At 38.3% G+C, this 12,212-nt stretch overlaps 1 protein-coding gene across 4 annotated transcripts in view; it reads right to left on the bottom strand.

Annotated features, from left to right (window-relative positions):
• LOC107660220 (calcium uptake protein 1, mitochondrial-like) overlaps positions 1-10,123 on the bottom strand; it is an 80,630-nt gene extending 70,507 nt beyond the window's left edge. For all 4 annotated transcript variants that reach the window (XM_016449481.1, XM_016449482.1, XM_016449483.1 and 1 more), the window contains exons 1-2: positions 9,957-10,123; positions 1,463-1,627 (exon numbers count right to left, since the gene is read on the bottom strand). In XM_016449481.1, the coding sequence (XP_016304967.1) occupies positions 1,463-1,626 (164 nt within the window). In that variant the 5' untranslated portion in view covers position 1,627; positions 9,957-10,123. The remainder of the gene's footprint in view (positions 1-1,462; positions 1,628-9,956) is intronic.
• Between the last annotated feature and the right edge of the window lie 2,089 nt (positions 10,124-12,212).

The following is a 12,212-nucleotide window of genomic DNA, read 5'->3' as shown; positions in this document are numbered from 1 at the left end:
GTGTCACATGATCCTTCAGAAATCATTCTGATATGCTTATCTATAATATCTACCAAACTGTGTACAATTTTTGTAATGTTTCCTTATACAATTCTTTTTAAGCAATCAGACCTACAATATCTGGTGGACGATATAACGAAAACCCCATAGATTACACTAAAAAGCAACACAAACCATATTTAGATATGCTGTTTTGGCTTGGTCCAACTAGTAACCACATAGCAATGTGCTAAAAAAACTACTCTGAACTCCTTAGCAACTGCATAGCAACACCCTGACGTGGTAGTGAGTTTTGCTTTAGGCAAACGTCTCTTACATTTCTTTTAAAAAATGTAAGTTTACTCATCATTACACATAAGAACCAACATTGTCAATGTGTATTTATCTCTCGAGGTGTGCCTCATACTAAAAGTCAATGAAGAGTGCTAGAAGGTCAATATCTTCAGGACAAAAAGCAGTAATTGAAAAAAGGCCTGTCGTTGTGTTGATGGGATGTGTGTTTGATCAATAAAATGAGGTTTGTTCAATAATTCAATATAATGAGAGAAAATGACTGCACAGACTGAGAACCGAAATGCCACCTCGTCCCATAACTCCGTCATTCTATAGATCACGTCCCAGATGCTTTTCTCTATATTGCTGACATATCATCTCCTCTATTCATACACACACACACTGCACTGGCCTTCGCCCAGACTGCAGATGAATCTCTGCAGATATGGGCTCTAAGGACACTTACGTTAAAGGTGAAATGTGTCATTTTTTCATATTACAATACTTTCTCCTATCCCAGTTTAATATGCAGACACAGCTATATGCAAGCCATTCATAGGGTGACTTCCCCAAAAACTCTGCAGGTGAATCTTACTAAACAAAGAATATCTTATGGTGTTATTTCTATGCATGCAACAATATAAAAATGCTGGCCTATACTGATAAAGCGATTAAAAAAAATTTAAAAATAAAAATAAAAACTTAAGCGCAGTAGAAAAAAAGGTGTATTTTTAAAGTAAATTTAGGCATCTCAACATAATAATGTACAGTATGAAAAATAGATATTCATTCATTAATGAATTAATCTGATAAATGGTTGTATTTGTTACACTGCCCTTAATTTACACACACACACACACACACACACACACACACACACACACACACACATGCATACATAAATATATATTGTATATTTATGTATGCATGTGTATGTGTGTGTGTGTAAAAACCTGTTATTTTGCCGTTTCATTATTTCTCTAATTCCATTTAGTGCTGCTACTGCCAGAGGTATTAAGCAATCCGATTTCTAAAAAATGTTTTATGCAACTCTAATCACAAAAACAAAATAAAGCAACACTGAAGCGCCTCAATAAAAGCTGATGTAACTATACATTATACGTTACAATGCTGTATTTTATTTGTAAGACACTTTATGTATGAGACAGGCGTCTACAGCGATCCGTACCTTGTCCACAGTAGTCCAGCGCTGGCTGAGATGCCCGTCACCCCCGCCAGGGCAGCCAGCATCACTCTACGCCGCTGATAGGAATGGAAGGCACCGGCATGATGCCGTCTTGACAACTGCACCATCCCGACGGTGGCAGCCGTCAGAGCCCGCAAGCGGTACATACTGCAAGAAGACAGAAAGAAAGAGTGATTACTATGCAAATAATACTTTTAATTCGGAATGAGAATTACATCTCTATGCGAATATCTCCTGGAGTGACACAAATGACACCATTTCAAATATTTAAGCAGGGCAGTGAACTAACGTTATAAACTATCAAATAAAAGGAAATTCATCCATCCAAAGTCAAACAGGCCCATTCCACCTCTCTTTCATTAGAGATTTGGGCCAGTCTCAAATGGTGTGATATAATTTGATTCTGTCTGAAATTAAAACTGTAAATGTGGGCTCTGGATCTTTCCCCAACACTGCATGGATTAGCCCTACATCTCCCACGGCCCTGAGCCTGCACTCCCGAAAAACTAATTATCCAGCAGCACACGAACAAGACGCATTTTTAATAATAGACCTAAGAGAGTTATGAAATGAAATGGGACTTTGTGGCTTTAAGTCCACGTCTTTTAGTTTTGAGGTCATCTGTAAGAGAGCGTACTCCTAAAAGTGACAAAATAAACTTTTAGGAGATGTAATATTTAAAATGTACAATTTTATCATCTGGGGAAATGGCGAAAAAATACTGACGACTCATTCTGTCTGAAGGGACATATGCAAAAAGTTGTCAATCTGGAATGCAAATGTCCTGATACCACCTGCCACAGACTAGCAAGTAACAAATCACAGTTCATAACTGTAACATACAGTAAACTCAAGGCTTTTAAAAAAAAAAAAAAAAAAAAAGAAGAGATGAACCATATCTCAGCTGTTCTTTAATTTTATATTGAGAAATTGAGTTAGTAATGGTCAGATTTGCTGGTACCCTTGGTAAATATGATCAAAAAAGGCCGTGAAAATAAATCTGCATTGTTTATCCATTTAATCTTTCGCAAAAAATAAAAAATAAATAAAAATAAATTGAAGTTAAAAAATTAAGGGGGGGGGTTCACATTGTAAAATAAATAATTTTTCTCTAATACACAATAGCCACAATTATTGATACCCTTAGAAATTCTTAGGAGTAAAATATCTCTGAAGCATATTCCCATTTATATTTACATTTTTTTTTAGCACACCAGGGTGACGTCCAGCCATGACTTCCTGTTGCACATGAATATAAAGACGAAGGAACACAAAGGCCAAAGTCCCTTAATCATCCATCACAAGGAGTAAAACCAAAGAATATAGTTCTGATGTGCAGCAACAGATAATTGAGCTTCACAAATGAGAAAGTGGCTTTAAGAAAAGAGCTAGAGCATTCCCATTTCCACCATCAGGGCAAGAATTAAGAATTTCCAATCAACTAAAGATGTTACAGATCTTCCTGGAAGAGGACGTGTGTCCTAATGCACGCTGAGGAGGAGAGTTTAAGTGGCCAAAGACTCTCCAAGGATCACAGCTGGAGAATCGCAGAGATTAGTAGAGTCTTGGGGTCAGAAAGCCTAAATAAAATGTCAAACAACACCTACATCACGACATGTTGTTTGGGAGGGTTTCAAGAAAAGAAAATGCTCTCATGTGAACCGAAGAGGAGAAGCACCAACATGTACCTGGGAATCTAAAGGATCTGGAGTGATTCTGAATGAAGGAATGGTCTGTGATCTCTTGTCAGATGTTCTCCAAACTCATCAGGCATTATAGGTGAAGACGCAGAGTGGTTATCTTGGCAAAAGAAGGTTGCAAAACGTACTGAATAAATGGGTTCCATTAATTGTGGCCAACGTGTATTAGAAAAAAACATTTCATAATTAGATGCCCCCCATTTTAAATTCTTATTCTTTAATGAAAGGTTAGATTTCTGTACATTTTTAAAATAAATGATCAAATGGATTAACAATGCAGATTTAATTTTCACAGCCTTTGTTCATAATATTAACCAAGGGTGCCAACAATTCAGACTGTATAGTTGAGTTAGATGAGTAAATGTGGAAAACATTTGCATACAAATGGGATCTACAAGAGTATGAGTACAGTAAAAAGTTGACAAAGTATCCATCCAAAAATTGATGGATTTTGAAAAAATTTAAAAAGATTTGATTAGTAGAAAAGCTACAATATTTAGAAAAAAAAGTATCCACAACACATTTAAGTAAACTTTTTTAGCTTAAAAAAAAAAAAAAGAAAAAAAGATAATCAAGAAGCCCTGTTTAGATTTAAATATTAGCAACTAGCAATTATTTATTTTTTAGCTAAAAAATAAACTTTTTCCCTTAACAAAAATACAATGAAAAAGCCATGGAAGGGGTGGCTCTGGAAAGGTAACTATTCATAAAGCACTAGTGAATTGGAATATACTCCACCAAGCAATTACAAAATTTGTTATATTCGGGTCAAAACGGTATATTAAAATAGAAAACCATTATTTTAAATTGCAATAATATTTCACAATATTACTGTTTTTTCTGTTCAAATAAATACATTGTAGATGTCCTCAACATTATTTTTTGCGGCAGGCTTCGCTCTGAAGGGTTCAGATTCTGAACAGTCCACAAGCAAACCTCACTGAGGTTTGAACCCCCCAAACACAAAGACCTAGTAAGTTTAATTCTAAGATCAATTAGGGAGTGCACTCCATGAATAGTTAGGAGGCGTGTCTTGATATTTAAAAAGAGTAGCTTCTTACTCTGCGGAGATTTCACCTTTATTATCGTCAGGTCACGTGCCTGCATGTGCACAATGGGAAACAAGAGTCTTCCAAAGTATTCGATCCATGGCCACATTATCGACATCTTTCCATTGGACGACACCAATGTCGTCCAGGTTTTCTTGGAAAGCCTGTCTCCATGTCTTTATTCATCTTCCCCATTCGGCTGTTGATTCAGCCTATGTCTATCCATCAGAGGCCACTATGCTCACGAGACTGATATACTGTTGCACTGTCTCAATCAGCTGTCTTCGAACCATCAGTGGAACATTGGTCTGTGTACCTCCCACTCTCATGGATTGGTCTTCTCTGTCCGAACTTTCCAGCCTCTGCGTTCAAGCTTTAGTGGATACTCTCGTCTCAGCTGCTGGAGATAGCATGTTTCAATTGTAATCAGGAATGCTGTTCTCTGGTAAGGCAACTGGTGAGGATAAAACTTGAAAACTGATGTATATTGGACATAACGTTGAATAACTCCATGAGAGGGAGAAATAATGCTTGAGTTATTATGCCCCTAACAAAATGAAGTAACACAGTTGGCTGCTTGAAGCCAACCAAACATTGTCTCCTTAATTTAGGCATTGAGAGACTGAAGATGATGATGCGCTAGCATGATAGCATAATAACACTATCGTTAAATGAGCGATTTAAGAATAATTACTACAACCTGTCAGTTTTATCCAACCTGTGGCTCTAGAGAAAAATGGTGTGAAGAATGAATAAAGGTTAGATAGCTGCAGTTGGAATTAAGTCACATGTAGGCAGTGAAATGTCCGTGTCATCAAACGCGCGTCTCAGAGCACCGACTGCCTCCACAGCAACCGGAGCCTCCAACGGCAGCCGAAGCAACTTTATCCATCAGCGACTGGCTCATCAACTCCGAAGGTGTCCTATCGGTCACTCTGTGTGCTGCACCTACTCCCATCAGTGTTTCCAACTTCTGGACTTTGTTGCTAGATTTAGCAACTTCAGACCCCTTTAGCGATTTTTCCAAGTGCCTAGCAACATTCTAGTGACTTCTTGGACAAACCTGAGTGATCATTTATGTGAATATATATCCAAAATCACAGCAATGTCTTATGTATATGGTGATTTTGTCACACAACATCTTGATTATAAATCCGGATTTAACAGGAAGAGGCTGCTGGTTTAACATGTAGTCTTAATGGCCACATTTCAGTCACTATTTCAAACTGTCTAATAACAAACCGAATATATGAATAGTTTTATTGCAATTTGGCTGTATTAAAATACATTGTGTGAGCACCATAGACTGTATAAAAACATGGACGTAGTGTCCGTGACGTCACCCGTAGGTTTCTGAAGAGCGTTTTTGAAGCTCAAAGTGGGTGGAGCCGGCCGTCGCCATCTTGGCAGCGCGTCACCACACGTCACTCCCGGATAATCCGGATAACAGTGGTGACAGCAGCGGCAATACACCTGTCACTCAAGTGGTCACGCCCTTAATTATGCAGAACTTTAAGGCTTAATATAATTTAAACGGATGAGTTATACAAAAATTAACACCCCTCACAGTTGTCATGAAGGGCAACATGAGCTATATAGACCAAAACCACTTTTTGTACCAGGCTGTAAACATATTTTTTCTGCTGTAAAGTTGGGCATTTTAACATGGGGAGTCTATGGGACTGACTCCCTTTTGGAGCCAGCCTCTAGCGGCCAGTCGATGAATTTCAGTTTTAGTCACTTCCGTGTTGGTTTCACGAGAGAGAAGAGGAAGGTTGCCGCTTGGTGAGCACAGAGAGTAGCAGAGAAGCAAATAATATAAAGGGCAGACACTAGGCAGAATGCAATGCACGTAATGACGTAATGAATATGCTAAATGCGTATGACGTCATCTAGTAGGGCTGTCAAAAAAAATTCGAATTTCGAATATTCGTCGAATTTAAAATAAAAATCCACATTCGAACGCAAAAAAACTTGCATTCGAATTTTAGGTGTGCGTCAGGCAGCCTTATCAGTGGCACACGGGATGCGATGACAATGTAGGTGTCATTGCATTTTAATGCTTTTCTTAGCCTATCCAGTTGAACCCACTGGATGCGGCGCTGCTATGTTGTTCATTTAAAAGATTGCGGAAAAAAAGAACATAATTGCAGAGAATGTTGTTTATGTCAAAACCGAAACCAAGCCGTTCACACAGAACCATATTTATCGCATTTTCTAGAGGGACATCTATCACCGTTGCACTCGTGTCTCGCAAAGAGAGCCGCATGTTTAGAAAGCCATGTAAAATTAACGTTAAGTTCAACTTTAAAAAAAAAACGTCTCGAAACTTTATGGCGTTTTTTTTTCCATCCCACTGCATCTCATGTTTTTAAATGAAGAAAGTACTCTTTGTGATTGGTTTTCGGTCCTTTGTATTAAACTATACATACATACATGAAGCTGTTTTGTTTCTAATTGTTTAAGCAACTTAATTATATATGGTTTATAAACATTAATTTAAACATTATGCACTTTTTTTCAAAGATAGTCGTGTTATTTTATTGCTTTGAAGAAACGTGCATTAGTACTATTTTGCTCGATGCGCCCTCTTGTGGCCTCAGGAGAGAAGCCAAAAGCTTTTTTTCCCCCTAACTGAAATTATGCCTTTTAAATTCGAATATAATTCGAACACTGATAATATTTAAGAACAAAATTCGAATTTAGATTTTCAGCCATTTTGACAGCCCTATCATCTAGCGATATTTAACAACTTGAACAGGCTTTAGCTACTTTTCACTGAAATTAGTTGGCTACACTGTTTCCCATTCATGGCAATATGAGTACATTGTCTTTGTATATCTAAGTCTTGATGTCATGCATCGTCTGTCAATGGCATTGTGTCCTGTTACCTTCAGTTATCGGTTCGCAGTGAATAAACTATGGAGCGCAATGCGCTTCCTCATCCATGAACATGACTCCACCACACTCCATCAAAGTCAAACTGGGAATGATAACAATGATATGTTTCACACCAGATAAGCCTTGCATATTGGCAATAACTAAAACGACTGGCAACAAGTATGTTTCCAATAATAAACAGATTCTTGAAATAAACTTGAAATAAACTTAGAAATAAACAGCTTAGCCTTAATAACGAGAATGTTATGAATGATAAACATAAAATCCTGGTAAGCAGTAAGTTCCAATAACAACTAAGTAGCTTTTAAGCAACAGCAGTTTCAAGTAAGCTATAGCCAATGATCAGATCAGATCAACAATTAAAAAACAAACTTTTATAAAGAATATCTCTTTGGATTTGAGACTTTAGTCTTTGCAACTTTACAGATCTTCTTTATGCACCAAGAAATATCACCAAAACACACTGTCTCTATCTGTAGCAATCATATTTGCATATTATCATCAAACGAGGTGAAATAAAACTAAGCTTTGGATACACCTGGCTAAATATCCTCAAGGTATGGACTGCAGTTATCTGAGCTCACAGAACATCTCCTCCAGCACAAAACATTTCACTACTCTGATGACAATCAGAGACATAAAAGGAAGCAGGCGGATCATTTATTTGTACAAAACCAAATGGGAGACATGGTAACGCCTAATATGTCAGATGTTGGAAAGTAGGTATTGTCTGTTTGTTTACTTGAATGTGCATGTGCGTTTACTGTTTACGGCTTGGTTTCAGTTTTGACGTAAACAAGATCTTCTCCGCATTGATGTTCTCTTTTCCCGCAATATTTGTAATTAACAATGCAGCAGCGCCGCATCTACTGGCTTCAACTGGATAGGCTAACAAAAATATTAAAATGCAACATTTGACACTTACATCGTCATCGCATCTCGTGCGCCACTGATAAGGCTGCCTCCTTAATGCACACCTAAAATTCGAATGCAACGTTTTTGCATTCGAATGTGGATTTTTATTTTAAATTCGACGAATATTTGGAAACAATTTTGACAGCCCTAATTTCTATGGGTAAAAAAATGCCTTGTTGATGCCAGAGGTCAGAGGAGAATGGCCAGACTGGTTTGAGCTGATAGAAAGGCAACAGTAACTCAAATGAACACAAATAGCGTTGAAGCAGATGGGCTACAGCAGCAGAAGAGCACACCATCAGCTAAAAACATGAAACTGAGGCTTTGCCCAGACTCACCAAAACTGGACGATAGAAGATTGGAAAAAGCTTGCTTGGTCTGAGAAGTCTTTTTTTCTGCTGCGAATTTCAGATGGTATGGTCAGAATTTGGCATAAACAACATGAAAGTCTTGTATCATCTTGTGACAGCTACTTCCATGCAGGATAACGCTGAAACTGGTTTCTTGAACATGACAGTGAGTTCACAATACTCAAATGGCCTCCAGATCCCAATCCAATAGAGCACCTTTTAGGATGTGGTGGAACGGGAGATTCACATCATGGATGTGCAGCCAACAAATCTGCCGCAACAGTGTGATGATATCATGTCAATATGGACCAAATTCTCTGCGAAATGTTCCCAGCACCTTGAATTGAATTGAATTGAGTTGAATTCATGCCATGAAGAATCAAGGCAGCTCTGAAAGCAAAAGCAAGTCCAACCCAGTACTAGCAAGGTATAGCAAATAAAGTGGCCGGTGAGTGTATTTCAATGTTTTTGAACAACTGATCTGTTCAGCATCACATAATGCTTGTTAATGACTACTTATTATAGTTATTATAAATTCAAAGTTATTATAAAATGTTGCCATGGTCAGTCAGGGCTATGTTGTTTGGCGCCTGTTTTTTTTTACTTTATGAGGTTTATCAGTAAAAGTGTCTAAATTCGTTTTACCGTACATTGTGCACCTAAAATCGTTAACTTCCCTGTTGAAAAAAACAGCATATGCTGGTTAGGTATGTTTTGACGCTGGGATGCTGGTTTAAGCGGGTCCTTTGCTGGTTTAAGCTGGTCCTTTTGCTGGTTTAAACTGGTCCTTTTGCTGGTTTAAACTGGTCCTTTTGCTGGTCCTTTGCTGGTTTAAGCTGGTCCTTTTTGCTGGTTTATGCTGGTCCTTTTGCTGGTTTATGCTGGTCATGTGCTGGCAAAATGTTTTAGGTATCAAAACATACCTAACCAGCATATGCTGGTTTTTTCAACAGGGTTATGGGAATGAGTTCTCCTAAATAAAAGTTACTGCAGAGTACCTCTAAAATACCATGATGTAAATACAAAAAAAGTATAACATGGTATCACCACGAGATGACATCAATATCCATAACAGAAATGTCAACACGGTCTGAACATAAAACGCGTTTGTCAACAAAAGCGTTAATATGTAGAAAAACAAAACCTGGCAAACAAATATGACACTGCTTCACAAGAATAACACAAACTGTGTCCTATGCCAATATAAACAGCTTTAAAATATCCAGAGTTTATAAAATATGAGCCAGAGTTTATGCTAGGCATGTGGATGAGCTGAGGCAGCTGAAGCATTAGCATGAGCTACACAGACTTAACTGCTTCCTTTCCACTGTTAACGTTACATGGTCATATATTGTAAGACGTGTATAGACTGCATTGATATTTGTAATTATGCAGCTTTCAACTGTAGTATGATCACGCACGTACGAACAGTCACGTACATTTCAGACAGCCCAGCTAATGTTATCTGAAGGGAGACTGACGCTGGCTATGCTCGCTAGCTGATGTGGCTGTCTGTCTCTGTCACTGGAGTTAAAGTGATCGGGTCTGATCATATACTCACTCTGACACTTCAGGCGATCTCAGTTAAAGTCCTGCACGGAAGACGTCTCCGGTGAAAGCTGTAGATTCCCCTCCGGTTCTCCTTTAACGGGAGTCGCGTTCACTTTCTCTGCTGAAGTTCCGCGTCTGGAGGCCGAACACAAGCGTCAGAAGAGCCTCCTCCTCCTCCTCCTCCCTTCTGTTTGTAAACACAAGTATTCATGGGCGTGGTAAAAAAAAACTTTTGTGTTGCATTCGTCCAAGATGTAAGTGTTAAAAGGAGTGGTTGGCGAAGATAGTACGAGTCAATACTCAAAAACAAGGTGTGCTTAAATGATTGACTCATTGCAAATAGGCAGATATGCACTCTTGGTTATTAATAATTTGTTGTTCATACTTTCTAAAATGCACATTGGTATTACAATGTTTTGGACACTAATCCAAGCATTGATGGTAATCATATTCTTCATGGTACCATATTAATACCATCAGTGTTGGGGAAAGTTACTTTTAAAAGTAATGCATTACAATATTGCGTTACTCCATTAAAAAAGTAACTAATTCCGTTACTTAGTTACTTATATTTCTTAGAAGTATAACTAAGCATATATTTAATACAAAAGTACTTCTAGTATACTTTTTAGAAATATATTAAAATGCAATTCAATATATTTTTATTGCACTTCAAATAAGCATGTTGGGAATACAAGTGTATTATAAACATACTACTTGAATTTCAAGTATATTTTTAATACATTTAATGCTACGTCTTTTTCAGCTGGGTTAAGTCTTCTGATAAACCTTTCACCCTTCATAATCTCTTTTTACGCACACACATTCTTACTCAGACGTAAAATATCCAGGGATTTATTTCAGAAATGTATTACAACTGTGAAATGTATTATGTAACCTTTTTGTATTTTTTTTCCTTGTTGTGTTGTCATAAATAGGGCATCACCTTGCTGGAAAATCCAGCTAAACCAGCTTCGGATGGTAGCTAAATGGCTTTTAACTGCAGGATTGAAACATAGGTACCGGCTGCACAGCTTGGACAGCCAGCAGAGTAACCTAAGTCAAGCTGGGTAAAGCTGGTAGACCACCTTGGCAAAGCCAGTGGAACTATACAGCTTTGACTAGTTGACCTCAGTAGAGTTGACCTTTTCAGCAGGGTCTGGTCATAAACACTTACATTTCTGTGTTCACTTGGTGTTGGGATGGATATTTGATTCAGCTAAATCAGGGCTGTCCAAACTCGGTCCTGGAGGGCCGGTGTCCTGCAGAGTTTAGCTCCAACTTGCCTCAACACACCTGGAAGTTTCTATGCCTAGTAAGAGCTTGATTAGCTGGTTCAGGTGTGTTGAATTAGGGTTGGAGCTAAACTCTGCAGGACACAGGCCCTCCAGGACCGAGTTTGGACAGCCCTGAGCTAAATTATTTCATTTCCCCTTCAAGATGTCTGGCAACCTCACGGCAGATGGAGATGGCTCAGTATCAAAAGTGGATGCCCAAAGCACACAACACAATAACCGAATACCAGAAACAGGCCACATTTTTGAAAGTTTTTCTCCTACATGTTTGAACTTGCTCAGTTCTTCTAATTCCTTATTTTTTTCAGCCCACCTCTTTGTCTCCCTCCCTTCTGCTGTGTTTCTCCTGCTATAATTCATCTCCTAGTGTTATCACACACATACTCCCTCTGCAAAATAGACTGTCTATGGCAAATTTCCTCTCTGGATAAACCAACCGTGAAACAGGATCTGAGCAGGCTTGGGTGCATAGAGGATCCATCTATGCAAACTATTCTATTTCGGATGCTCTTGAAGACCAGATCTTTTGAAGTTAAATGTAGATTTATAATATAGTCTGTGTGAAGCTTGGCTTTGTCACCACATTATAAAGAGAGTTCACTTGTTGCCATAACACACTAAATAATTGTTAGCCTGCAAGATCCAGTTACATATACAAGTTAAACACTAGCAACAACTGCAGGTCTCTTGATCTAATAATGCTAGTCAAATAGTGATAATTAAGACCCCATGAAACCCAACCCTTAACCATAATCCTAACCTTAAAGGGGTCATATGATGTTGCTAAAAAGAGCATTATTTTGTGTATTTGGTGTAATGAAATGTATTTATGTGTTTGTGTCCTCTTTTGGAAGACCAAACAAAGTAGTTTCGCTTTCACAACGAAACACATGGTGGGCTGAGTGAGTGGAGGCGTGTGGGCTTGAGAAAGGTGCGGCCGGCGGATTCGACGAAGGAGCGGCCGGCGGGCG

Source organism: Sinocyclocheilus anshuiensis, unplaced genomic scaffold (genome assembly GCF_001515605.1).
Source record: "Sinocyclocheilus anshuiensis isolate Anshui unplaced genomic scaffold, SAMN03320099.WGS_v1.1 scaffold475, whole genome shotgun sequence".
Taxonomy (NCBI): Eukaryota; Metazoa; Chordata; class Actinopteri; order Cypriniformes; family Cyprinidae; genus Sinocyclocheilus; species Sinocyclocheilus anshuiensis.
The sequence above is the reverse complement of the archived record's forward strand: the minus strand, read 5'-3'. Positions and strand labels throughout refer to the sequence as shown.